The 27166-nt window shown below is 50.0% G+C and overlaps 2 protein-coding genes across 3 annotated transcripts in view; one reads left to right on the top strand and one right to left on the bottom strand.

Annotated features, from left to right (window-relative positions):
* Positions 1–364: 364 nt before the first annotated feature.
* On the top strand, positions 365–9375 carry PSMD6 (proteasome 26S subunit, non-ATPase 6). 2 transcript variants are annotated; one of them, XM_044656813.1, is made up of 8 exons: positions 365–585; positions 1843–2048; positions 3314–3459; positions 3918–4137; positions 4249–4357; positions 6130–6298; positions 8877–8954; positions 9096–9375. In XM_044656813.1, exons 1-8 carry the CDS (start codon positions 441–443, stop codon positions 9190–9192), a joined length of 1170 nt encoding a protein of 389 aa, XP_044512748.1. In that variant the 5' UTR covers positions 365–440; the 3' UTR covers positions 9193–9375. The 2 variants fall into 2 exon arrangements, with proteins under 2 accessions (XP_044512748.1, XP_044512749.1); XM_044656814.1 differs by having other exon boundaries at positions 426–468.
* An 8383-nt stretch (positions 9376–17758) lies between these two features.
* Positions 17759–27166, bottom strand: part of ATXN7 (ataxin 7) — a 62317-nt gene continuing 52909 nt past the window's right edge. Inside the window, exons 8-12 of the mRNA XM_044675713.1 lie at positions 24874–25145; positions 23552–23750; positions 22744–22865; positions 19208–20180; positions 17759–18460 (exon numbers count right to left, since the gene is read on the bottom strand). Coding sequence (XP_044531648.1) covers positions 18443–18460; positions 19208–20180; positions 22744–22865; positions 23552–23750; positions 24874–25145 — 1584 coding nt within the window. The 3' untranslated portion in view covers positions 17759–18442. The remainder of the gene's footprint in view (positions 18461–19207; positions 20181–22743; positions 22866–23551; positions 23751–24873; positions 25146–27166) is intronic.

The following is a 27166-nucleotide window of genomic DNA, read 5'->3' as shown; positions in this document are numbered from 1 at the left end:
GCCTTCTGGCAGACTGTCCTGTTGCCTTTAAGGGGTCCCACTCGGAGGGGAGCTAGGAGGAGGGGGGCTACTGCAAGACTCTTGTGCAACATGAATTAATGGGGCTGAAAGCTCCTGGAGGTAGGGACTGACTCGTCGCCTTTTCTTTGTACCCCTAGTTCAGGTAAGCTGGCTGCAGAGCATTCTATCCTAACTCCGCCTGAAAGGGAGGGGGGAGGGGGAGGCGGGGCGAGCGGCACCTACGCAGTCTTGGCGGCTCCCGGCAGGAGTCGCTGCAGGCTACCGGGCTCGGCCCGGAAGTAGAGACGCTCTCCGCTTCCGCTTCCTGCACCGCCCGCGGTCAGTGCAGGTCACGGCTCCGCCGCTGCCGCTTCCGCCGTCTCCGCCGCTACCTTGGTGGTTGTTGTGGTTGTTGTGGAGCCCCGAGAGCCGCCGCCGCGATGCCGCTGGAGAACTTGGAGGAGGAGGGTCTTCCCAAGAACCCGGACCTGCGCATCGCGCAGCTACGCTTCCTGCTTAGTCTGCCTGAGCACCGCGGGGACGCGGCCGTGCGCGACGAGCTCATGGCTGCCGTGCGCGAAAACAGTGAGCGAGCCCCCGCCCCGCACCGGCCCCCGAACCCAGAGTCCCTGGCCTGGCTTGGCCTTATCACGTAAGCCCGAAGTCACCGGCCTGACCCATCACCTGGGTCCTAGGTCTCCGGCCTGGCCCGGCGCCAAGGCTCCGGCCTGGCTTTGTTACTCGAGCCCGAGGGCCCTGGCCTGGCTTTGTCACCCGAGCCTGGGGCTCACCCGAGGCCTAGCCCGGCCCAGCCTTGTAACCTGAGCCCGGGGCTCCTCCAAGGTCCCCGGTCCGGCCTTGTCACTTGAGGCTGTTGCTCCTCCGAGGTCCCCAGCTCAGGCTTCGGCCGCGCCAGACTCAGCAGCGCCTCGCTCTGCCCCGGTCTTAGTGACTGATATGGGAGGGGGTGGGTGTGTGTGCTGTCACTGACAGATGGAGAAACCGAGATGCGGAGCTGAGCTCATCAGTCCTTCTCCTCTAGATGCGGCAGTGGAGCTGGGAGGCAGTAAACGGAGGCCGGGCTGCAGGTTGGGGAAGCTGAGGCCAGGAATCCCAGCCAGCCTACCTTGTATAGATGCAGCAGATCCACACAAGCACAAGGCTTGTTATCTGATGGGTTGACAGAACCAACCTTCGGGATTCTCTTTTCTGACTAGTCAGAGCCTGGCTGCAACGGGGGCCCAGGAAATGTGGGTTGATGGCTGTTTAGCCCAAATGTGGCCCTCCCTGCCTGAGCAAGCTGAAGTCTGGTGTCTGGCTTCTGGCTGACGTTTCCCCAGGCCATCCTTCCTCCTCCCGGCACCCACACTCTTTAGATTTTTGTTTGAGCAAAAAGGAAGCAGTGAGAATTTCTCTCAGATGCCTGAGAAGAACCTACATTTTCCCCCGAAGGTCTGTCTCAGTGTGTGAAGTGAGGGAGACTCAGTGAAGGAATCCTGGGGAGCAGGACCTGACTCGTATTTTATTTTGGGGGTCCCTCTGTTTAACACATTTAACTTAGTACTTAATAACTATTTGTTAAGTTGACCTGGTTGCCTCCCTTGATCATAGAGCTAGAGCAGACCCCAGAGGTCTCTGAATCTAACCTCCTCATTTTATAAAAGAGAAGAAAGTTGATGTCTAAAGGAATATAGGTAGAGACAGAGCCAGCCAGGATTTGAAACAGGGTCCTCTGACTTGAAATCCACATTCCCTTGCAGTGGACCTCATCTTTAGATCTTAGGATCTGGAAGTCCATAAGCAGCATCCCTAATGAATTTTTCCCTTGTCCCCTTCTTTCAGATATGGCCCCTTATTATGAAGCCTTATGTAAGTCTCTTGACTGGCAGATGGATACCGAACTGTTAAGTAAAATGAAGAAGGCAAATGAGGAAGAGTTGAAACGTTTGGATGATGAACTAGAAGATGCAGAAAAAAATTTGGGGGAGAGTGAAATCCGGGATGCAATGATGGCCAAGGCTGAGTACTTGTGTCGCATTGGCGATAAGGTCAGTGAAAGGTCTTTCCTCTGGCATTTAAAATTGGTTATCTTTTAAAATAAATTGTCTGAAAATATGCATCTGCATTGAGCCACGAAAGCTAATTTTTTGTGTGTGTATGATACCAATAAGAGTGGTAGCAAATAGGGATCTGCCTGAAAGCATTTGGAATATGGATATTACATTGTGAAAGAAAGTGATTTTACCCACATTATCTGTTTGTGTCCAAAACACTTTTTTGGAAGGAAATGAGTAGGAAGACTATTAAATTCATGGCACATAGGAGGTTGATGAAGCAGAAGTTTCCATACAAGAAAACTTTAAGAGAAATAGAGACATACACCTGGTTATAGGGGAGAGGACAGTTTTAGGGGTTGTTTAAATCCCCCCAAATTATTTTACTATACCATTTTATTTTGAGATTTAGTATATTACTAAAATTTACTCAGACATTTGGGCAGGAAATAGATATAATAGAAAGTTTTATGAGTGCTTGCAAAAGTTAGCAAAATAATTAGTAAGGGTCAAATTGTTTCAAATAATTGCAGTGGAATAACCTATGAGTCAAAGATTGTCCCAGTAAGCTAACCTGATCCTTTTATTGTGTCAATGAGGAAACCAAGGCCCAGAAAGTCAGTGGGTTGGCCAGAGGCTTCCTGGCTATGAGACAGGGCTGGGAATCCAGCTCAAGAGGCTCTGGATTCTAAGCCAAGGGTTTCTTCCAGGGCATTGCCAGATTCTGTCTTGATTGTTCATAGTTTATGTCAAGACCATAAAATAGAAACAATACATAAAATAACTGTCAAGACCATAAAATAGAAACAATACATAAAATAACGTGTTTTAAGTATCATTTTTTGGAGAAGACAATCAGTAGCTCCCTTAATAGTTGTTCACGTCTGTGGCTTTGTGTATAACAATAACAAAGTGGCCTTACAGAGCTAGACAACTATTAAGAAAGTGTTACTTTAAATTCCCTGTGCCAGTCTTTGTGGGGACCTGGAAATGGAAAGCTCTGATCTGCATTGCCACGGAGTGTTATGTTGGTGACCCAACTCTTTGTTTGGTGATTTTTCAAAGAATCACCTTTCAACACAACATATTTTGGGAACTCTGAAAGTATGAAAAAAAAGTCAGTCAGAATTGTGAATTGTCCATGGTTGTTAAGATATCTTTGACTTTGAAGACATGATAAACTTGTTAATTTTTTGCTCTTGTAATGCACATTTAGCCAGTGTTTGGTTTTAACCTAAGATTAATGGTCTTTTTGACAGGAAGGAGCTTTGACTGCCTTTCGCAAGACATATGACAAAACTGTGGCTCTGGGTCACCGATTGGATATCGTATTCTACCTCCTAAGAATTGGCTTATTTTATATGGATAATGATCTCATCACACGAAATACTGAGAAAGCCAAAAGGTATCATTTAGACATGGAGGCTATATTGGGTTAAGTGTCTAACAACCAGCAGCTATTCCCTCCTGGTGTAAATACAGTGACCATGCTTTTTTTGGGAGGCAGGGAGTGGGGTGGTGGGAGGGTAGAAAAGCTCTCAGTTTTTGGAATCCTGCCCATTTTCTTTTACATGAAACTAATAAGAGTAAGGCTCAGAAACATGAGAATTTGCTTTTGACCAACTCACTTTTTCTACAGAAGGTTAATACACTTTTACCATTAAGATTCTGACTGGTAGCAAGGAGGAATCTTATTTTTGTTTTATACTGTATTTAAGAGTCAATATTTTTTCCAAAGTGCTCACTTAATTAGACTAGGTGGCATAAATTTTAACTTTTAGCAGCCATTGTGGAACTGTTAATTATTTTCTCCTTTTAAAATCTCTTAGTGGATTGTAATCTCTTAAAATTTTTTGTTTTAAGCCTAATAGAAGAAGGAGGTGACTGGGACAGGAGAAACCGTCTAAAGGTGTATCAGGGTCTTTATTGTGTAGCTATTAGAGATTTTAAACAGGCTGCTGAACTCTTCCTTGACACCGTTTCAACATTTACATCCTATGAACTTATGGATTACAAAACATTTGTAACGTACACTGTCTACGTCAGCATGATTGCTTTAGAAAGACCTGATCTCAGGGAAAAGGTAAATGAGAATACCTGCTTTTAAAAGATTTTTTTTTAAATGTCTTTCCCTTTAAATCTGAAAAAAAGCTAATGATGGTCAGTAAAACATAAGTTTGCTTTACTCTTTTAGGTTATTAAAGGAGCAGAAATCCTGGAAGTCTTGCACAGCCTGCCCACAGTTCGACAGTACCTCTTTTCACTATATGAATGTCGTTATTCAGTCTTCTTCCAGTCACTGGGTAAGAATGTAGTTCTTGATTTTGGTTACATACCATCATTCTGCTATTAGTTAATTCTATAAGCAGCCACCTTAAGGTGACGAGTCCTAAGAAGCCTGTATTTGCAATTTTCTTTATGTATCTTTATGGAATCTTTGTTCTACTTTATATAGTAGGGATTATGGAGCCCACAGAAGACTCACAATTAGATTATTGAGAGAATTCTGATTATTAATATGCCTTTTGAGGAAAAGAAAAGGGGAAGACCTGAATCTTTGTGGGGAGGTTGAAGGAACTCTGATTTATTCTGAGATTGGCTTTCTATATTGCTTTGAAATATGTTAGGTTTTAAATAATATTCAAGAATAATACTGTAAAAATTGCCCATGATTAAACATTAATTTAGCCACTTATCTGTTGTGTTTGTAGCATAGGCATAGTATTCACATAGGTCTCAAAGCAAAGAATCCCATTGAATTTGAGCAATGTATTGTGTTAACTTGTGGTAAAATTATTTCATAGTAGTGTTAAGTAGTTTTATTTCTTCCTCCTGATAGTGTCCATTCTTAAAGTTTATAATGGTGTGTGGGGTTTTTTACTCTTTTATTGAATAGCTTCAGATGCCTTGGTGTTTCGTAGTTTTCATTTCTGTTTTTATATTTTGCCACTTCCCTTGCTGTCAGGTTTCATGAAATTCTAATGGCTATCAGTGGGCCTGCCCCGTGCTGTCTTTTCTAACTGCAGTGGGCTTAGATACTATATAGCCAGATATGTTAGACTTGTGGATAAGAGTATCTAGGACCTGAGTAACTCTTATGGGCAAAGTACATCAATGATAAGTACATGGGCCACAGATTCCAGATTTTGACTGCTCATTGACCTTTATGAGTTTCCTGGGTTCTCATCTTTCTCCTCAGCTGGTAAGATGTTATTGAGAGGTAGGATAATTAGAATTAACAGAGGACTGAGCCTCATTTTGCCTCTGCCATTAACTGTGATCTTGGGGCAAGTAAGTTAACCTCTCTGGGCCTCATTTTCTTTATTTAGAAAACTATTTCTCTGTGCCTTCCAGAGCTGGAATTCTGGTTGCAATGAATCTTAGCTGTCCACTGCCATTGGCTGATTGCCAGGAGCAATGTGAAAGGACATCAGACAAATGAGAGACTTGTTTGAACCAGTTTACAAGATTCATCCCAATCTGACTTTTTTGATTTTGATCCACAAGGGAGACAGACTTTATTCTCATGTGCTGCCTGCTAGGCACCTCAGACTGTTACCTCTTATTCTTACTAATTCAGCCTCCTATTATGCTCCTTGACTCTACTGTGCCATCAGTTTCCATGGAGGTAAGAATCAGGAGCTGAATTGGAGAATTTTGAGTTGCTTAAGCTGCCTTAGAAACCAGTCTTTGAATGAAGTAAAAATGTTGAGTTGGAAAAAGAGAGTGTTCAGACCTTGGTCTTGTTCTTCTCATTCAAATAGTTGGAGGAGGCTGTCTATTAGTAAGACTTGGTTCATCTCAGAGGCTAGGTCTGAAATGCATGTTCTGAGCTCTGAGACTCTGGGACCCACAGATGTTTTTAGCCTATTTCTTACAGGCTTAGACAGTGTCATCGTGGAGCCTCCTTTTATTTCCCAAGCAAACTAAACACAGGTTGCTGTCTTACACTCCCTCTGCAGCTCTTGTCAGCCAATCGTCATGAAGGTCATCAGAAGTACCGAGTCTCCTTTTTGCTGCATATACCTGTTTTCCCCCTTAGACTTATTACGATGTCTAATTCTTTTTGTTCCAGCAATCGTTGAACAGGAGATGAAAAAAGATTGGCTCTTTGCTCCTCATTATCGATACTATGTCCGAGAGATGAGAATCCACGCGTACAGCCAGCTCTTGGAGTCATACAGGTCACTGACACTTGGCTACATGGCAGAAGCTTTTGGAGTTGGTGTGGAGTTCATAGATCAGTAAGCATGACTACTGCATTATGAACCAAGGCCATTCACTGCAAATTAGTCAGAAATGTTTAAAATCACATGTGCCCTTATGCCCTTTGGCTTCTGAAGCCCAATTATCGTTCTGCCCCTAATTTTGAGAGAAAAATGCAAAAGGTTTTTTTTTAATAATTTGCCTAGTTTTATTTTTGTAGGCAATAATTTGCCTACTTTTAGACTAAAAAAAAATGAATCAGAACAACTCCTACTGTTAATATTTCCATTTTATAAACAAGTAAGTTGAATTCGAGAGAGGTTCAGACTTGCCCAGAGTCCAGTGGCCCCTTAGTGCTAGATGGTCAGCTCTCTGTGAAATCACATTGCTTCCAGTAATTCTCTCCCTTCTTTCTTGCAGTACACACTTGGCTGTGGTCCTGAAAGCTCATCAGACTTTAAGAGAGCTGGATGGCACAATGGGCAGAATGCTGGCCTTGGATTTAGGAAAGCTGGGATTAAGGCCTTCTTCTGACTCTTCCTAGCTATGTGACCCAGAGCAAGTCACTTTGCCTGTGTCAGCCTTTTCCCTCATCTGTAAAACAGGAATGAGGATAGCATCTACCTCTTGGGGCTGCTGTGAGGATCATCTGAGAGACTACTCGGAAAAGGCAGTGCTTTTAGCTCTTAGGCTTAGGACTGTTCATGGTTTTCATGTTAGCTGCCAGAAGGGAATAATGATTTCTGGTGCTACCCAGCCATAGGCATCCCTTAGAGAGCCTCTCCCTGCAATCAGTGCCAGCCTGGTTAGGAGGCCTGGCTTCCTTCTCAGTGATGCACTGTTACTTTGGATAAATCCCTTTGTTCTGTTCATTGGAGCAAGGGGAGCCCTACTAAAAGGATGTTCTGGAATCAAATGAGAACTGAATGGGAAAGTGATTCCTTAGTGTTTCCTATAACTCACACTCTTGTCCACGTTCTACAATCACACTGCTTGTGATGCTCATTTCCGTGATGCAGTTTGGAATTTTGGTTGATAATGGGTTGAGATGTGAGTTATATCTTGGGGTTCAAAGCTTTTCCTTTCAACCCAGAAGACATTGGCCTTTCAGTAAGAATGAAAATGAGATACAAATCTGAATCAGTGGTAAAAAGGAACCTAGTAACTCTTGGGGTAGTGGAGAAGGGGCAGGGGTTTGGCTGGACAGGGATTGTGGGCAGTGGCAAACATTTTCCTGCTGCTTTCCTGGAGTGGGAAGTAGAGCATATCTTTGCCCTTTGTCACTTTGAATTGTGGCAAGTTAACGTTATAGTTTTTTCCTTTTTATGTGGCTCTGACTCTTCCTGGATTGAAACTGTTGAGAGATTTTGCTTTGGATTTGTGCTGGGTTACTTAGTTATGGTGACAGTTAAACCTAGCCACAGGGAAGGTTCCTCTACATCCTACTTCCTGTGTGCTTTGAACATAGAAAAATATCTCTAAGTGAAATTTTCCATTCTAAGCTAACCGTTTGATGTTAGCTAAAGTTTAAAGTGTGATTCAAAATCAGTTATCCAGAAAATGCTATGATAGAAATATTAGTGCTGTTTTTGTAATATTTGAATAATGTGTGAGGAATTAGATTTTTTTCTAATGCAAGAATGGGACAAAACATTGCTATAAAATGCATGCACACACACCCACCTCCCCCCAATATGATTGTCTTTGATTATAGGACCAATACTGCATTTGATTCCTATGGGCAGATTTAGCTTAGCAGGGAAATTCCTCTCTTCACAGACAAATCAAATTGAATTTTAAAAATGAATCAGTATGGTGTTAGTTCCAAGGCAGAAGAATGGTAAGGACTATGCAAGGAGGGGTTAAGTGACTTGCCCAGGGTCACATAGCTGGGAAGTGTCTGAGGCCAGATTTGAACCCAGGGCCTCCCATCTCCAAGCCTGGTTCTCTATCCACTGAATCATCCAGCTGCCTCCAACACCTTTATTTTTTATTTTTTTAAACCCCTAACTTCCGTGTATTGGCTCCTAGGTGGAAGAGTGGTAAGGGTGGGCAATGGGGGTCAAGTGACTTGCCCAGGGTCACACAGCTGGGAAGTGTCTGAGGCCGGATTTGAACCCAGGACCTCCTGTCTCCAGGCCTGACTCTCAATCCACTGAGCTACCCAGCTGCCCCCTCAACACTTTTATTTTTAACATTGGTCTGAAGTCCATTTTAATTCCAGGACTCAAAGAGAAAGTTCTTACTGTTATATAGGGTCTTCCCTGTGAAGACCAACCCGTATGCCACTTGTTTGTGTGAGACGAGCTGGTGTTAGGAAATAGGGCCACTAGAGAAGTGGTAGCAAAGTGTGGGCCCTTTTCGGGGCTGAAGTATTTTGGAAATAGTCACAGTGTGTAGCCTAGATAGAAGCATGCAGTATTTCTGTGTGGTCTTTTTCCTCGGCTATTCCAAACAGGGTTTATTAAGGGGGGTCAGGACTGAAGGTTGTCAGACTTCAAATAGTTTTGAAGGCAACTTTTCTTGATGCTACAAACTGAAATCAAATGAGGAAAGTCCTGTTTCATAGGTTGAAATGTCAGCACTCTTGATTCATGCTTGTTTTCCCTCCACCAGGGAACTTTCCAGGTTTATTGCAGCCGGGAGACTTCACTGCAAAATAGATAAAGTCAATGAAATTGTGGAGACCAACAGGTAATGTGCCCTTCTGTGCTGTGTTCTGTTTTCCATGACCTGTGCAGAATATTATTATTAAATCAGGTCATTTTTAATGACAAAAAGCTGTTTTCATGATGTGATATGATGAGGAAATGGATATTTTTGTTTTTTTAACAGACCGGATAGCAAGAACTGGCAGTACCAAGAAACTATCAAGAAGGGAGATCTGTTGCTGAATCGAGTTCAGAAACTTTCCAGGGTCATTAATATGTAAGACTTCAGGAGAGCATTGACACACAAGGAGATGGGATCATTTATAAGAACATTTTGGAAATCTTCTAACGATCTTGTTGGAATAAAGATGTCCTTCAGTGATAAAGTACTTGGAAATTTTATAGTTCATTTCATTATGTAAACAATTCAACTGTAAAAAATAAATCATACATTTTGGGTTTCAGAATTATCTTCGAGGGTTTGTTTATTGATATTTTGAAAGTATGTTTTAAGTTTAATATGTTCGTTCTTTCTCTCTCTCTCTTTCTCTCTTCTTTTTCTCTCTCTCTCTTTCTTTCGTTCTTTCTTTCTTTCTTCCCTCCCTCCCTCCCTCCCTCACCTTCTGTCTTGGGAGTCAATACTGTGTATTGGCTCCAAGGCAGAAGAGTGGTAAGGGTAGGCAATAGGGGTCAAGTGACTTGCCCAGGGTCACACAGCTGGGAAGTGTCTGAGGCCAGATTTGAACCTAGAACCTCCTGTCTCTAGGCCTGGCTCTCAATCCACTGAGCTACCCAGATGCCCCTAATACATTAAATAGAACCATTCCTCCTCAAATGTGTGTATGGGGAGAGTTTTTTAAAAAACAAGATACCATTACTAAAACCAAATGTGACTAATTCCTACTAGAAGGGCCCCTCGGCCTTCCATCTTCAGTCAAGAAAACCTGATTCTGGTTCAAACCCTGGGTCAGTCTCTCACTTGGCCTCAGCCTGCTTACCTCTAAAATGGGTTTGGACTAGATGATCTCTTAAGGTTCTGGCCCCAAACCTGGAATGCTTTCAATGGTAAGAGCCAAGCCAACCCCCAGATCCAGTGCTTTTGAAGGTGGCCTTCACTGGCCTTTGGCTCAGCCCCCGGGGAGGTGTTGGTGAAAATAGGTTTGAATTGTGAAGTCACCCCCTTGTGGACAGAGTGAACCTATTTTAGCGAAAGATGTGTGAATCATGAAGTAAGGCTTAGGGGAATTGTGTTGCCACGTTCTAGAGGAGATGCTTGGCCATTCCTCTTCCCCAGATTGGGTGGTCCAGGAAGGGCACCAGGATTCCTCAGCTTAGGTTGTAAGCTTGGTTTCCAAGGACCTTTGACTATGAAATAAGGCTGTTAGGAGCTTGATGCTATCATAGCCGTATCGTGTGGTTCAAAAAATCCTCTGAAGTTTCTGCTGGCTGGGGATGCCTCAGTGTTTGTTGAGAGAAGACCATTTTAATACTACACTGAGCGGGGTTTATCTGGGCAGTTACTTGAAGGAAGGTAAACAGCATTTGTCAAGAATTGACATATCTTGAGAAAATCTGAATTTAGGGACTGTGCCTTGGTCTGCCCTAGACCAGTGAATTCTTGGGGCTAAGCATTAAGTCCTAGAACCTGGAATCGAGAAGATCCAAATGGATCCGGCTTCAGAGGCTTTACTATGTGACCCTGGATGAGTCACTTCACTTGTTTCTGTCCGTTTCCTCGTCTGCAGAATGTTAGCAGCTGCCTATCTGCCACAGGCCTGAAGGAGAACACGGGCAGTGCTTCAGGTGCTATGTGAGCATCGGTCAGGGCCGCCGGGAGGCCTGGTGCCAAGAGGCACGGGGGGGCCTGAAAGCCACCACGGGGAGGAAGAGGAGCAGACGAAGGGTCTGAGCAGCCTATGGCTAGGGAGGCTGACAGCCCTCTCCGTGCCAGGAGGCATGAAAATGGAAGCAAATGGGGTGAATTGGGATGGTTTGCACCCAATTGTGAAAAAGCTTTGTTCAGGGCCCCCTCCCGGGAGACAGTCATGGACTGTGGGTGCGGGGTCTGTGGGCATCCAGAGCAGCTACCATGACCTCAGTGGCCGTTCCTAGAGAAAAGCCTCCAGTACCACGAAGGAGGTCCTGATGGCCCACGGAAGTTAGCTGGGGAGTCAACGGCCTCCTCTGGGAGACTCGGCCTCTACTCCACCTAGCCGGCCGTCGGGAGTCGTCTGAACAGCCTGGCCTGGCCCAGCCGGGCCTCAGTCTTCAGGCGCCAAGAAAAGGAGCTCAGAGCTCGGGGACCGCTTCCTTTGGCTTCCCACAACTGCCCCGGTCAGGTTTGCTTCTTACAAAGGACGCGTCTTCCCTCCCTGGCACCCGCCCCCACCTAGCACGGCTCTCTCCAGCCCCAGCCTCCCTCGCTGCCTCCTGGGGTCACACGTGATGGTTCGGAGCACGCCATGCGCCCGTGGTGGTCCGCTCTCCCAGGCTGTCGCCCAGCCCCCGAGCCCGTGCCGAGAAGCCTTCGTAAGCCATCGGTCCGGTGGATAACAAGCCAGGTGTGCCCGAGGCAAAGGGGAAACCTGCAGCGGGTGCCCCGAGCTGTCTGCGCCCCAGGAATGTGCCGGTTGGGGCGGTCAGCCCGCCTTCCTTCCGAGGCTGCAGATGAGGGCAGGAGACGAAGAGTGAACCCACCCCCTCTGCGGGCCTCCACCAGCTGCCGCTCCCCCTGCGCGGCTAACTTCTTGGTGGCAGCAGGGCCACGAGGGGCATCGGCGGGCCACGTTGTCCCTTCCTCTCTGGGATGGTCTCGGCCTCACTCCAGCGATGGTGGAAAACTGACGTAAATACCCCTAATAGCTTTTTCTTCCTAATGAGAAGGGGGTGATTGGGGGTAGTTCTGGGCCAAGGAAGGTCAGCTGGATTCAAATCCATCTGAGATAGGATCGAGTCACAGGAGAGCATTTTCATTAAACCTCTGAATTGGAAAAAGAAAATCATTTACTTTTTCTCATTTGGAATATTTTCCTTTTCCTTATTCAGAAAAGACCATCCATGGGGAATAAGGCTTCTGAGACACAACCCAACGCCTCAAATGAAAAAATAGACATTCTAAGAGAACCCAATTCCCAGGACCTGCAACAACAGCCCACGTTTTCCTCCTGGGCTTTAGGAGAGGAGGGCCGCGGACCACCGGAAGGGAGGGAGTGTAAGAATAAAAGCATCCACATTGGGCTCACGTCGAAGGGGTTTTCTGGAGAAATGACCTCCCAGACTCCTCTGAGGTGACAAAAAGAGGGTATTCCCTTCAGAACGGGGGTCTTTTCCTCTTCGGCCTAGGAAATGAAACAGCGCCTTCTCCAAAGTCTCTGCTGCCTTTATGCCATACGACATCGAAATGGGTCAGTGAGAAATAGCTATAAAAAGCCTGCTTTTCTAGACGTTGACAGATTCTTTTCGTTATCATTTCAAAAAACGATAAACAGTTCATCTAGCAAGATGACTTCCTAAAGTGTCAGGCCTGGAGTCAGGAAGACTCCCTTCCTGAGTTCAAATCTGGCCTCAGACTCTAGCTGTGTGACCGTGGGCAAGTCATTTCACCCCATTTGCCTCCATTTTCTCCTCTGCAAAATGAGCTGGAGAAAGAAATGGCAAACCATTCGGTTATCTTTGCCAAGAGCATCCCGAAGAGGGTCACGAAGACGCAGACACTCCTGAAAGACGACAATGTGTTCCTGAGTGCCGCGTCTTCTCACTCACACTTGTTGTTAACGAAGCTTTTTTTTTAAAGATCGCAGCTTATCTGGAAACCGTGAATAAACCATTGTGAGCTATTCCCGTAAGCCCGCAGCGAGAGCAGCCGGACCAGAGCTTCTTCCTAGAAAGGCCGTGCCTGAGTCACATCACAGAGATTTTTAAACTATTGCCTGAAACAGGCAGACCCAATTAAGGTTCTGAAAGTGTTTTAGTTACGCAAAAGCCAAGCCCTTTCTCTCTGTCAATAAGTCATCCTTGGAAGATGGCGCGTCTGCCGGTCTCCAAGTCTCCTATCTGCCACTTATCAAGATTTCATTCCAGCTGAAAATTGTGCCTAAGCCGGTAACAGCTCCACTGGGCGCCTGTTAGGGGGCTTGGGCTGGGGGAGGGAGAGGGAAGGCATGTCTAAATGCTGCTGACGGGTCTTTGTTCTTCCACCAAGATGGGCAAGTGGGGGGGGGTCCATTTTTCCAAATTCATGTTGGGCCACGAGAGCCTTCCCCAAATAGATGTTAAATACGCTTCTGAGCACAGTCATGCCTCTCCGCCGACTCCGACATTCCACTGCTAGGCCTCTCCCCCAAGGGGCCACTGATAAAGTCCCCAGACGTGTGAATGCCCCCCAATACTGACCGAGACCCTTTTTGTGATAGCCAAGAAACGGAAGCCAAAAAGATGGCGCCCAGGGAGGAAGGAATGGCTGAACACACCGGGATAAGATGGGGACGAGTGCGAGGCTTGGGGAGACCCAGACAAACAGGCAAGATCGTGGCTCACATGCAGCGTCTCCAAGAGCAGCAAGTTCAAAGCAACCACAAAATGGAGCGTCGCCCAAGGACCAGAAGCAGCAGCGGCGCCCCAGTCGAGCCACCACCCGCCCACCCAGGCTCGGGCCGAACCGGGAGCAGCCCAGGGTGTAAGGACTGCCCGTCTGTCTCCAGATTTTATAGGTGACTCTTCGGTTTTGCAGATCGTTTCCAATCTTTGTTCTGTGGGTGGCTCTCTGAGAGGTGGGGAGAGGACGGGCCGGGGAGTTCCCCTGTTGTGGGGCTTAGGGGTACAGCACCGCCCCCCATCAGGAACATGGCCCTCTCTTTGTACCAGAGAAGACAGCTGAATGTTTTTCTTTTCTTTGGGGGGGTGTTTACTGTGTATATTTATGGTACTTAAAGATAAAATATGTTGATATTCTATAATATCTATATTTTATGCATTTGAGCTCCTAGACTTTTTCTGTGTAGTCTGCTGACTTTCGCATGCCATCTCCACAAAACTCCCCCAAATTCTCATTTAGCTTTTTATTCTGATTCGCGATACAGTGAAACCACGATGGGGAAAGCTGCCCAATGTAAAAACCAAAACTATGGATGAAATTTTGTTTTTTAAAAAGTTTCTCTTCTGATTCCAACCAACTGGTTCAAGTCTGCTAAGCCCAATTTGGTCTAGCTGCCTTTAGCACTCTGGAATTCATGGAGCAGCTTCAGGACCGATTCTACTGTTCTGGAGAGATTTTATTTACAGGCAGTCTAGTATGCATGCGGGCAGATTGCCGAGCCCAGGCTAACCTGAAAAGAGATTTGGACCACCTGAAAGTAAAGCACCCAGGAGAAAAGGGGCACTGGCTGCCGCCGTCAACATCCAAGAATTGGTGGGGGAGAGATTCCCCACAAGGACAGAGCTACGTTTCCTAGCCTACCCCGTGTTTGCTGTTTCTTTTGTAAAAATCTTAGGGGGTGAAAAAGTATAACTATGGTTGGATAACTCACACTTAAAAATTGGTTTTTCCATAGGAGAATGCCCTTCCAAAGTACTTAGCGGGAACCTGAGGTATTGCTTGTTCTGGCTGAGGCTGAGAACAAAGAAAGCCGCCGGATTCTGGATTTTAAGACTCCTTTGAAGAGTAAATGTTTGTCGTATTATATAATGAAGCAGAAACATGTAAAATGTATTTCATGTAACCAACCTTGTTTATTGAGAAGTCCTCATTTTATTGCCTGGTTTAGTAACAGGTTTGTTCCACAAACTAGTTTTTCATAAAGCAAAGCACAACTTTTTCTTATAAATAGTATAAATTATTTTATTTACAGAAACTTGTTACAAAACAAATAGACTATATATTTCTTTTCTTTTAAATATTCAAAGTAATTTTCTATCCCATGACATTTGTTCATGTACTATACAGCAGCCAACCCAAAGTCCAGCTGAGATGCTCTTTGTCTTGTGTACAAATGATCAAACCAGTCACACACTTTACACCGGAGATTGCTTTTAGAACCAGGTTCAAAACCGAGCAAGATGCTTTCCAGGCCCTACATTCACATCGACAGCGCGTAGTGCTCATTGGAAATGATCTGAAAACGTAACATGTTTTGCACAAAAGGTAAAAATGATTATTCTCTGCTAAACAGCAAACCCTTTAACAATCATTTTAGTCCAACTCTTTCCCTGGGGCAGGAGGAGAGACAGCAGGGATGCCCCTTGGCAAGAGAACTCTTAGAGGAAGACAGTGGCCTTCAGTTACACTTCTCAGATCATTTTTTTCCTTCAATGTTCTCAGAGGTACTTCTTTTTGTTAGATTTTTGGAGTACAAAATATTTTACATATTCTATTTTAAACTCTGCATTTTATGAGTAAATTAACAAAATGAGACATATCTTGTAAAACTGCTGGCGGAAAAAAGATTCCAACTCTTGGCATCGTGGGACAGTTTATCACCCACCAGGATTGTTTCAAACCAAAAAAAAAATCTTATTTCAAAATACTTTATCCAATTACCAGCTTAGGTAATTTTTTTTAACTCCTCCCTTAAAATTTGGAAATATGTTAGGTGGAAAAAGCAAGCCCTCCCACCCCCCCCCCAAAAAAAGAAAAGAGAAAAAATCAACTTAACATTCAAGTCTTTTAAAGGAGAATCTGTCTATACAGTCCAAGCTTAAACTAGTTATCAGGCACTTTTCAGTTTTTTTTCCATTAGTTTTAAACCACAACATACTAGTGGCTTGCACGCACGCGCACACACACACATACACACACACACACAGACACACACACATACACACACTCTTTGAGTGCAAAGACAGCCACGCTGACACACCCACAAAACACAAACAAAGGAGAAGCAGTGTGTCACTTAACTAAATGTAGTCTTCTGGGGAATTAGACAATTTAATAGAGCAATGCCCAGTTGATCTCTATGAATCCACTCCCAAGACATTCAAAGGGACATAGACTTTCACGAAACAGAGGCATCCCTTAAATTGTAAAGTAGGCAAGTTCTAGGACTATTGGCTTGGCAGTGAACCACTTCAAATTAGAAAAAGGTATTTTCTTTTTTATTAATTAATAAATAAATACTAGATGATCTCAATTGTACCAAAACTGGATATAAGAAAAAAAGACCTGTGCAAAAATACATATTTAAATATGTACAATCAATTTTAACAAAATATGTTTTCTGAAATAGGGATACTTCAATATTTATAATAGAACAAGAAATTCCAAAATAAAGATACAAAAGTAGGTTTTGTATAATTCTTTGTTCATCATTGCAGCAATTTTGTTTAAATAGGTTAAGAAAACTGCAGGAGTTGTCATCATGAAATTCTATGGAAAGAATATAAAAATTGTCTTGGTTTTAAATTAATACCAAAATCTGTCTAGAAACAACCCAACCACTGCAAATTTGGTTTTGCAAGTTAATTTAATCCAAAAAGTACTTGTGCTACTGTTTTAAATTACCTTAATTATTTAGAGTACTAAAATAATTGTAGGAGAAACTAAAAGTTCCAAGAAAAAAACAACCCACCAGTCTCCAGTGCCATAGCACTGTGTGAGCAGGTCTGTTTGTGGCAGGCAGGTTTCAAAATGGCTAATTTCCTAATCCCGATGGTCTATGTATGTACTACCAGGAGACATAATGAAAACGGAATTAAAAACCCCAATCTAAAAGAAATCCAAATGATCAACACTTGCTATTCTAAATATCTACATTATTCGGAATTAGCTCTGACTCGCCATCAGGTAGCCTTGGGACTGACTTCTTTTTTTAGAGTAACATAATCTCGGACAAATTCTATCACTTCAAACGGCCTTTGTCGCCCTCGCACTCCCTACTTGGCTGTGAAGTCACCCTTTTGGGGGGCCTGGCCTCAGAGGCAGTGTGGAAGTGGCCACGGTCATCTGGGGGGCCAAGGACCCCTGGTCAGCGGCTGTCCTGCTCGGGGAGAGGATGAGATGCAGCCCCAAGCCTGGAAGGGGCTCCAGAGGTGGGTGACTCCCCAGGTGCACCTGCCTCAGCTCTCCTCTTTTGTCCTAAAAACACTGGGTGACTGTTTGCATAAGGAACGACAGCGCCCCGCCTTCATGAGGTGGTTACTTTCCATCTCAGTCCCTAAAGGGTCTGCAGAAAGGGCCCAGCTCTGGTCCAGAGCTCAGGCCTTTCGAGGAGGAAGCTGGGCAGATGATGTCATCAGTCCTCTGACCACCTGAGCTTTGGGGCTATTGTTTGTTGGCTTCAGAGTTCCCTGAAATGGTCGTTTACGAGTGGGAAGAAAGGGGACTGGGGGCGGGGAGAACTACAGAATGCACCCAGGGACCCTCTGGGCCACACAGGTCCTGCTGGCTCTGACAGACAGCAGCCGGGAGGTCGCCCGAGAGGCTAAGTGACCAGTGGCGCCATCAAGCCCTTTAGAGATTTTACTGGGGGTGGGAAGCGTCCCCTCAGGGAGGTGAGAGCAGAGATCCTTGAGAAGCGAGGGGGGCTCCCCACCCCCAAACCCAACCAATTAATTCTCTTGAGTGACAGAAAGGGACTGGAACAAACAGGGTCGGGTCAGGCTGATGTTTGGAACTGATTTCTGTTACAGTATTCAGAGAAGACTGAGGAGAACCTATCTTGCCTCCAAAAACATTAAAAATATGAATGTTCGCTTCTGTGGTATCCTATTAATTTCATCTTAAAAAGGCAATTTTTAGAAAATAGAACGAGGCTAGAAGGTATAATCAACCTACTTTGATATGCTGTTTCAATGTGAAGACTCTATGGAATACCCTTGTGAAAGAAATTACATTTCTTTGGAAATCTCGGCATAGGGTTTTCCCCCTACAGTGATTTTTTTTTTCATTTGGCTTTCCTCTATCAAAACTAGTTAGCATTTTTCTATTCCTTTTCAGTTGCATCTTATTAAAAAGCAACAGAATTGCTTTTGTACCATGAAAAGAATTCCTCCAAAATCATTCAAACTTGCTTTGTGGGCATCGATGGCTTAGTTTAAAAGTTAGACTCCCCGGACAGCTCCTTATCCCAAAGGACTTGCAAAAGGCCGGCACCGACAGGGCCTGTTTGGTTCCGCTGGGTGGGGCGATTGTCCCTACTCTTGGGCCGCAACAAGAAAGCCACCTTCCCTTCTGGGGGGTCCTCCACAGGCGGGGGTGACCTGGGGGGAGAAGGAAGCCCGCGGGAACGCTCCGTCCCCAGCTCGCGGCCCGGCCCGATCAGAGGGGCAACATGATGTCTCCCTGCAAGTCAAACATCTCACAGATTCGCAGCGAGCGGCCAGGCCACGTTTAACACTGACCAAAGCAACTGTGTGGCCGGACGCGGCTACAGACAAGGCTTCGGGGAATTCCTTTTGGAAAGAACAGACAGTCCAGCAGATTCTACACCTGAGGACCCAGGAAGCTGGGGTCAAGTCAAAGGCAGCGCGGATCCAGAGGGCCAGGCGGAGGTTTGACTAGAGGGCTCTGTCCAGTTCTTGCTCCCTCGCTGGCTGTCAGGGCCGCGCCTTGGGCTTGGGAGGGAGACACAAAGGGAGAGGGGGGTTAGCCAGCAAGGAGCGGCCCTTCTGGCCTCCCGGGGAGCGCTCAGAGAGGCACTCGCTCCCGCGGGGCCATGCTGGGTATTCCCTGCAGAGGAGAGGGGAGCCCTGTGGGGAGGGGCGCGCAGGCCTGCCGGGAGAAGGCTCCAATGTGGAACAAGGAATTCCAGGCCCTCGGCGCCCGCCTCTGGCTTCTCCTTGGCTCCAGCTCCCTGCCCTGCCCCTCAGCACCCGGGTGGTGGGAACATGCTGAAGCCAAGACTCAGCCCCTTCATTCAGAGTTTTAGGATGCACCCTGGGGCCCTGCGGGGCCAGGGAGGGCCACCATCGCAGAAGGGTCCAGAGACCCCACAACAGCCTCCAGCACATGTCCGAGAGGGCCAGGACGGCACCTCTGAAACCCAAGGAAGTCCGGGCTGCTGCTAGCCAGGCGGGGGACACAGAAAACCCTGAAAAGCCCTTTATCATCCTGGTGGGTCCATGGACCCGGCACTGCTTCGGGCAGCAGCTCCCTCTGCCCCCAGGCCCTGCCCTTCCAGGGCGCCTTGGGGGCTGCCGGCCTCCGTCACACCGAAGGCTCCTCCCGGAGTGCACCCTGTCTGGTCAGCTCCGTGGAAGTCTGCATTCAGGCCGCACTTAAAGCCACCCGGACGAGGCTGCCCAAGGGGCCGAGGAGGCGGCCCGGCAGGCCTTCCCCCAGCTCGCCGGGTCCTCCCTTACCTGGTGAAGAAGAGCGCTGCCGGCCAGCCCTGGCGGCGCTGGGAGGGGGCCGGGGTGCTTCACGCTGTTCACCGAGGGCAATTTGGCTACCTTGCCGGCCTGGCCGCTGTGCTGGACGGCTCCGCCGCCGCTGGGGGAGCCCTTCCTCTTCTTGCCCAGGAGCTTGTCCAGAGGGGGCGGGGGATGGTGGGCGTGGGAAAAGGCGCCGTGCGCCCCGCTGGCGGCCATGACGAGCTCGCCGGGCGGGTGCACGAAGGGGCCCAGGGACAGCGTGGAGTCGCCGCTGTTGACCATCACGCTCATCCTCTTGATGGACTCGGCCGGGCTAGCTGCCAGGGGGCCCCTCCCTGCTTGGTCGTGCCGGACGCCCGCCGCGTAGGCCCTGTTGCTCAGGCAGTTGAGGCCCACGGTGGGGGGCGACGCCATGGGGGAGGGGTAGGCAGGCCCGCAATTGGCGGGGTTGGCCACGCAGTTTTTCCTAAGAGAGTCTGTGGAATGAGGAGAAGAGGCGGCGGAGGCCGGGTGGGTGGCCACCGGGGGGCTGGTTTTCCGTTTCTTTCCTGAGCTGCCGGCCCCGCCCCCGGCCCCGCCCCCAGGGCTGTTACAGAAGGGGCTGTTGGCGGGAGGCTCCTTAAGCTTCAAGGACTTGCTGGATTTCATTTTTGGAGGCTTCCCAGAGCCTGGGGAAGGTACCGAGGAAAGCGCCGCCGCCCCTGCTGGGGTCAGCGGGGACGAGGAGGTCGCTAGTCGGGGGTCCCCGGAGGCCGGGGGCGCGTTGAGTGCGGTTCCGTGGGCCGGGGCGGCTTTGCTATTCAAGGGGAGGCAGGAGGGTGAGAGCAACACTGGCGATGGCGACACTGTGCAGGAGGCGGCAGAGCCCGGCGGGCTCGCGCCGAAAGGGGACAAGGGCCCCGAATTTGTCCGCTGGGGAACGCGCGCCGAGACCGAATGACCAGGAGCTGGAGGGATTTTCCTGCAAAGAGACGAGAGGTGGTGAGAGCGCCGCTCCTAAGGTCTAACCTCCCAGCGCCCCGGGCCGAAGGCAGCAAGGATCACACCCCAAGAACGGGCACTCGGCTGACCCCCGCATTCCTGCGCTCCTCTCTCACGTGGAAATGGCGGCTGTGCCAGGGCACCAAGAGGCTGCCCCGGGGCACCTCGCCCTCAAGCCCTCCCCCGGCCGCCACAGCCCACACTTGCACCAGTGATCCTGCTCCGGTGCAGTGCTCCAAAGAGGCCGCCAGGTGGCTCCGGGAAGACCTGCGAGTGGGGGAAGCATCCTGGCCTAGCAGAGCTCTCGGGCCAAAAGGGCCCTGGGTCAGGCACATTTTCTGGGGCAGCCCGGATCCGTCAAAGTTCCTCCATGAAAGAGCCCTGGCAGGGGCGCCGAGGCCCCAGAACTCGGCTTTTCGCTCCAGCCCTGCCTTCCTGTCCTCCCCAGCAGTCAGAGGCAGGGCCTCTGCTCTTTCTCTGCTTCTCCGGCCCAAAGAGCAAGACTGCCAGCTCTTGCCCCCACAGCCCGGCATGTCCTGGCCCGGGTTTTGCCGCTGGGCTTGCCCGTTTTCTACAGCCTTTCTTGGTGACTTAGCCCAGTGTTCAGTCCTTACCTTCCAACCCTGGGCTCCAGCAAAGCCCAAAGACACACATTCTGGAGGGGCCCAGCAGTGGCGCAGAGCTAAGGGCCCGGCCCAATGGCTCCGGGGTTTTCTGTGGCCATGAAAAGATGCCACTTGATCCCAGCTTTTCCTGTCCAAACTAAAGCTTGGGTTCTCCTCACCCCGCACTACAGGGAATGTTTGGTGACTTCTTAGGAGTGAGCAAGAAGGGCCTCGGCTTCCCCTCACCTCCTGTCTTACAACAACCGCAGAGGGAGAGCTGGATTGGCCCCACCAGTTCTCAAAGAACTGACTTACATGCCACTTTCTTAAATGCTTGCATTCCTTGGAGAGAATATTTCTACACAGGCAGAACTAAAAGGAAATGGGGCAAATCGGCGTCTACCCTCCCTGCTGGCTGTCATCTCCAAGGTCCCTTCCAACTCCAGATCCTACGAAGGACCAGCTCTGGGGGCAGGGAAGAGAAACCAGAAATGTTGATAGTGGGGTCTGAGGGTGCAGGATTTGCAAAACATCAAGACTTCCTCAATTGGGGGCAGCTGGATGGCTCAATGGAGTGAGAGCCAGGTCCTGGGTTCAAATTTGGCCTCAGACACTTCCCAGTAGTGTGACCCTGGGCAAGTCACTTAACACCCATTTCTTAGCCTTTACTGCTCTTCTGCCTTGGAACCAATCATAGTATTGATTCCAAGACAGAAGGTAAGGGCTTAAAAACAACAACAACAACAACAACAAAACCTTCCTCAATTAATTCCAGTTAGGATCCAATTAAAAATCCAATTAGGATCCACTGATTCTAAATTAATGAGGGACCGCGAGTCCTTAACAAGTAATGCCAAGAAAGGGGCTCTGAATGCCCTGCTGGGGCAGATGGGGGATGTGTTTTCAAATGACAGGTAAAGGGGGTTGGTTACCTGGGCCCTCCCTGCCTCCTTCTTCCTCTGCACTTTGTCATGCTGAGGAGCGCTCACTTCAGGCTTAGGAAGGAAACTAAAATAGTTATCCCTTCCATATGTGGGGTTAGAGGAGCAGGGCCCCCACATCTGGAAAATGCTTCTAAATGTTTTGACTCTCCCTTCATACCAGAGAAGAAGTCTGACATTTTTTCTCTCTTTTTATGGGGCCTTTACAATAAAAGAAGTGTGTATTTATGGTACTAAGAAACAAAACATATTGATATTATAGCATACCAAGTATACATATATTTTATGCATTTCTAAGTAGCTAAACTTCTGGGTCATCTCTGCCAGCCTTTGCTTGTCATTTGCAGCTTCTGCCAAACTACCCCCAAATCTCCATTTAATTTATGCTGACCCACAATATAGGGAAACTGTGATGGGGAAAGTCATGATGTGGAAGGGATACCTGGAACCAGAAACTAGTGAAACGATTTACTTTGAAAAAAAAATGCCTCCTGTTTTAGAATCAATATTATTGTTCCAAGGCAGAAGAAAGCAGTAAAGGCTAGGCCATGGGGGTTAAGTGACCTGCCCAGGGTCACATAGCTGGGAAGTGTCTGAGGCTGGATTTGAACCTACGACCTCCCGTCACTGGGCCTGGCTCTCCATCCACTGAGCTACCCAGCTGCCCCTCAAAATGACTTACTTCTTAATCAGTTTTGACAGAAGGTCTGCCTATTAGGGTGTGCAGATGGACAGCTAAACTACAATTTGAGGATGACCTATGGGTTTCAGAGAACCCCAATAATTGTGATGACCCATTAACACAGGTAAGGAGGTATGGGCTATGATAGCTCCAAGAAAGCTTACTTCTCAAGGATATATTAACTTGGTAGTTGACTTTCATTTTAATGTCAATGCATGAGGTAAATCAGATTCATGAAAAGGAAGAAAATGAAAACAAAACAGAAGAGCCCCTCACCCTTCCCCTCCCAATCAATGGAAAGGAAAAGGCACTCACTTCCACATTTGGGAATTAAGATGCTTGTCCACCATGAGGTTAAGGGCACAGCGGATGTGGTTCCACCTCTTATCAAAGACAAAATAGCCCCTTCCAATCTGTCGGCTACCAAAAGTGCAAAACTGCAAGAGAGAAGACGATGAATGTTTTCTAACTTAATTTCCTTAACGATGGAGCTCACTCTTAAAGACCGTCTTAGGAACCCCAAAAGGTGAGGCACTCCCACGGCTGGCTCTTCTGAAGACAAAAGAAAACATTCTCCCCAGCATGGTGCCGGGGAGGATAAGCGTCCTGGCAAGGTACAGAGCTTGTCCGCTACTGCCGCGAGGTCGCCGACCCGGCTTCTGCTCTGTAATAAATAACAATTCCTCTCGGAGACTTTATACTAAATGCATCCTTATTTATCAGCAGAGGGAGAGAGCCAAGGGGGCATCACCAGCCGAACTGGCCAACATCTCTGGCCGTGGTGCGAGTTGGTTCCCGGACTCTCGGCCGGCCGGCGCCACCCTGTGCAGAGAAGCGCCAGGCCTGCGGGCTGCCCACAGCTTCTGCCACCAGCACGACGGTGGGGAGAGCCCCTGCGCCACAGCCGGCTTTTCAGCTGTCTAAAGCCTTCCCGCGGACTTCAGTCCTCGTCACGTTTGCCGGCCACGCGGACAAATGACACTGCGGGGGCTACGGCATCCCCCGAACTCTTAATTCACGTGGCTCTATCATAGCCTTGGTTTGTCCGTCTGTCCAAGGAGGGGGCAGCCCCACCCTGGGGCATCGGACATCCCACAGGAGGAGGGCAGGACACAGAACTTACGGAGGCTGGCTGAGGATGATGGGCCGAGTAATGACAATCCAGTTTTTCCACAGATTCTTCCTTTTCATCGCCTTCTCCCTCGTCGCTGGATCCCCGAGATGCTGGCTCAGTCGAAGGCAGGGGAGGGTGCGGAGACTCATTAGAGGCCGGAGAATCGGAGGGGGCGTTCCCACTGGGCAGGGCTGGGCAGCCCGGAGGCCTGCAGGGGCACACAAAGCACTTGTGGGCCGGGGGACGACGTGATGGCTGCGCCCCCTCCTCCATGAGCCCCCGCCTGGCCTCCTAAGCCCGAGGATCCCGCATGGCCCGGGAGCTCCTCAGCCCGGGCGTGGCCTCCTCTCTCTCTCTCTCCTGTCCCAGCAAAGGAAGCCTCCGGGGAATGCCGGCCGGCCTGGGCAGATTCCCCTGCGGTGTGGGCCGCCTCCTCTCTAAGACTCCCCTGATCTCCCCCACCCCAAACCCCGTCCCGGACTCTCCGGGCTCCCAATGCAGTGTCTGGCACTTGCCGAAATAAATGCTGCTTCCGTCCCAGGGAAACCATTTCTGCGTGGCTAACAACAGGGTGAGCCACAGAGATCTCGACACTACACGCGTGTGCAACCACACGTGACACACACGTGATGCCTGGCCCAACAGGCTTCCCTGGAAGCGGCAGGGCCAGGCAGGGCTTTGGGGGCCCCGGTGTGAGCTGCCTCAGTGGGGCAGCCTCCCTCCCCCATGCACCTGGCCCAGAAACCAGCTGAGCTCATCCCACACCGGATCCCCGTCCCGTCCCCCTTCTCTCTGCGGGAGACTCTGGGAAAATGGGAAGGACGCAGCGATGCGGCCGGGCCTGCCGGGCGGCCCACCCAGCCTGTGGCTGTATTTTGGACTCGGCCCAAATGCCGGCACGAAGTTTTGCCAGCCCTTTGGCCGGAGGTTCATCCCCAGCACCGCATTAGGCGCCACCTTGGGAGGGCCTGTCTGGAGCCTCGGAGCCTCGCCTGCAGGCCGTACCCGGTGCCCGAGGGAGCAGGGCGCCCCCACGGCCGGGCTCTCCTCCCTCACCCCTTCCCTCCCCTGGCACGTCCCCGGCTGCCCTGAAGGCTCGGCCTGGCATCAGAGGGCACCAGGCAGACCTTGGCAGAGGCCGAGTCTGTGCACACGCTCGTGCAGTAAAGGTGCCTGCGCAGATCTGCACACACAGACGCACAAAAAGAGGCGGAGAAAGCCAAGAGCTTCACCGCTGAAATCCAGGGGATCCCCCCTCCAGGGTCACTTCCCCAAAGACTGGGAAAGCTCAGCCCCCGGCCTGTGCAGGACACCCCCCAGCCGCTACTGACCTTGGAAGACTGGGGTGGTGAGGTCGGGGCTTGTTGGAGACGAAAGGCCGGGGCTCGGTGGGCGTCCCCCCGTGAGAGTTGTGGGGCGGCTCTGGGAGCGACCTGGAGGGGGAGGCCTGGGGTTCCCTGAGGAGTGGGATCTGCGCCGGTGGTGGCGGCTCACAATGGCGCAGCAGCTCCTTTTCCCTGGTTTTGTTTTTGTGCTCGGCCAGCAACACGTCGAAGCGCTTTCTGCGGCCCTGGACGGCCCTCCGCTGGGTTAAGGAATGTGTCTGCAAGTCAAACGGAAGCGGCAAAGCTGAGCTCAGGTGCTGCTGTGGGCCAGAGGGGAGGCGACCCCGAGAAGCGGCCAGGAAGGATTCGGGCGCTAAACTGGCCAGAGGAAGGCGGCCAGGCCTCCTCTAGGGCCAGAGGAGGGAGCCCAGGCCGGCCGGCTCCACAGGCCCGTCTGCCACTGCTGGGAAAGTGGGTCTTGGGAGCCCGGCCAGAGAACGCCCCCGGGAACCCCTCCCTACACCAGACTCTACCCAACCCCCCACGAGCGGGCTGGGCCCAGGGAGGGAGAGACCAGCCTCAGGGCTGGCCGGCTCTCTCGGGAGGGGGAAAGGGGCGCCCACAGGGCACCCGGAATAAGGAGGGAGGAAGGACCTCAGATGCCTCCCCTCAGGCCACTCTGAAAGAAGGGGAGCCGGTGCTGGCGCCCAACAGGGCAGGGATGGACGTGGCGGTTGGTTCTGCTAAGGCAGCCCCCGAGTCTTGGACAGCTGCCCAGCCCGGGGCTGACCCGGGGCCAGATGTAACCTCACGCTCGGTCAGTCAGTCTAGGAGGACATTCGCCCGGGGAGGCAGTGAGGACGGACCATGATCTACGCCCTGGAGAGGACCTCCTTGGAAACCACCCGGGAGCTCAAGGGTTCCGAGCAGCCAACTGTCACAAGGGACGGCCCTTCCACAAAGAAGATTCTCTCTGATAGCCGGCCGGGAACCAGAGAACCTCGTCGTCCCGGAACCACCACAAAATCAGGGGCCAGAAGGGTTCGTCGGCAGAGAAAGGGGGTGGCAATCGGGGAGGCCAGCATGGATGAGGAGGGACGACAGCCAGCCGAGAGAAGGCACTGAAGATGCCGATGAAGGCCGGCACAGACAAAGAAGCGGAGAAGGAAAGGCTGAGGGAGAGCTGCCGGCCCGCTAGCACTCAAAGGAGGAGAAGGTGATGGATGGAAATAGTGGGCTGTGGCAGCACCGTCCCTCCATGGGTGCCCATGTCAGAGCTGGAAGGGCCCCGGCACCCCCACAGCCCCCTGCTCCCTCACAGCCCTGGCACCCCCGCAGCCCCCTGCTCCCCCACAGCCCTGGCACCCCCGCAGCCCCCGGCACCCTGAAGCTCTCCAGGCACTTCTGGTCAGAGCGCGTTTCTCGACACAAGCCTAAACCTCCCTTTCTTCAGCTTCCACCCTTTGCAAACAAGCTCCACTGAAGCCCTCTAACGGGGGGTTTATTAAGGCCCTGCGCAGCCCCCACAAGCGCTTGGCCACGACCACATGCACCCCGGGAGGCGGCTCTTTGTGGCGGAGGAAGCGGAAGAAAGCGGCCATTGTGGGGCTCGCAGGCCCGAGCTCTCTCCAGCCCCGGCACCCCTGGGCCGCCTCGAGCTGAGAACCTCCAGATCCAGAGCCCGGAGCGCCCAGCACACTTTGCCGCCCTCAGCATCTTGTCTCCAGAATGCAGTGCAGCAGCGATCTCACTCCCCTATTCAGCCCTGCTCTGCGTCCTTCCTTCTGGGGCTGGGCCTCCCTTCGTGCCCTCTGGGATACCCGCACTGACTCCTGGCCAGCTGGAAGCCCACTAAGACCCCAGACCGTCTTCACACGAATTTGTATCTAGCCGTGGATTTGTGAAGTTGATTATTTAACACACGTGTGAGTCTCGGCACAGATGGCTCCGATTAAATGGCAGCCCAGTGTTGGAGCCCCCAGATCTGGGGGGTCTGCCGATCGCGGAAGGTTCCACTGAGACCTCGATTCGAGCCCCATTTTAGGAGGGCCCCGGATAAGGTGGGGGGATGGCCCCGCGACGGTGCAGAAGTGCAGGTGGGCTCTCCTCCCCTTCGGGACTCCGCTCAGGCCCCGCTTCTCTAGAAGGCTCCTGGGCCGCTGCCTGGCCCTCCGTTTTGGGCGTCCCTGTGCCCGCACACCATCTCCACTACTCACGGCCAGGACCTGCCCATCTTGGTCCGCCCTGTTCGGGGGCCTCGCCTGGCCCAGAGCAGGCAGGAAGCGAGCGCAGCCTCACA

This window comes from Gracilinanus agilis, chromosome 1, assembly GCF_016433145.1.
Source record: "Gracilinanus agilis isolate LMUSP501 chromosome 1, AgileGrace, whole genome shotgun sequence".
Lineage (NCBI taxonomy): Eukaryota > Metazoa > Chordata > Mammalia > Didelphimorphia > Didelphidae > Gracilinanus > Gracilinanus agilis.
The sequence above is the reverse complement of the archived record's forward strand: the minus strand, read 5'-3'. Positions and strand labels throughout refer to the sequence as shown.

Coding starts and splice junctions, on each gene's coding strand:
- PSMD6 (XM_044656813.1), top strand. CDS start 441: ATGCCGCTGGAGAACTTGGAGGAGGAGGGTCTTCCCAAGAACCCGGAC. Junction 586..1,842: donor GGCTGCCGTGCGCGAAAACA/GTGAGCGAGCCC, acceptor CCCTTCTTTCAG/ATATGGCCCCTTATTATGAA. Junction 6,299..8,876: donor GGTGTGGAGTTCATAGATCA/GTAAGCATGACT, acceptor TCCCTCCACCAG/GGAACTTTCCAGGTTTATTG.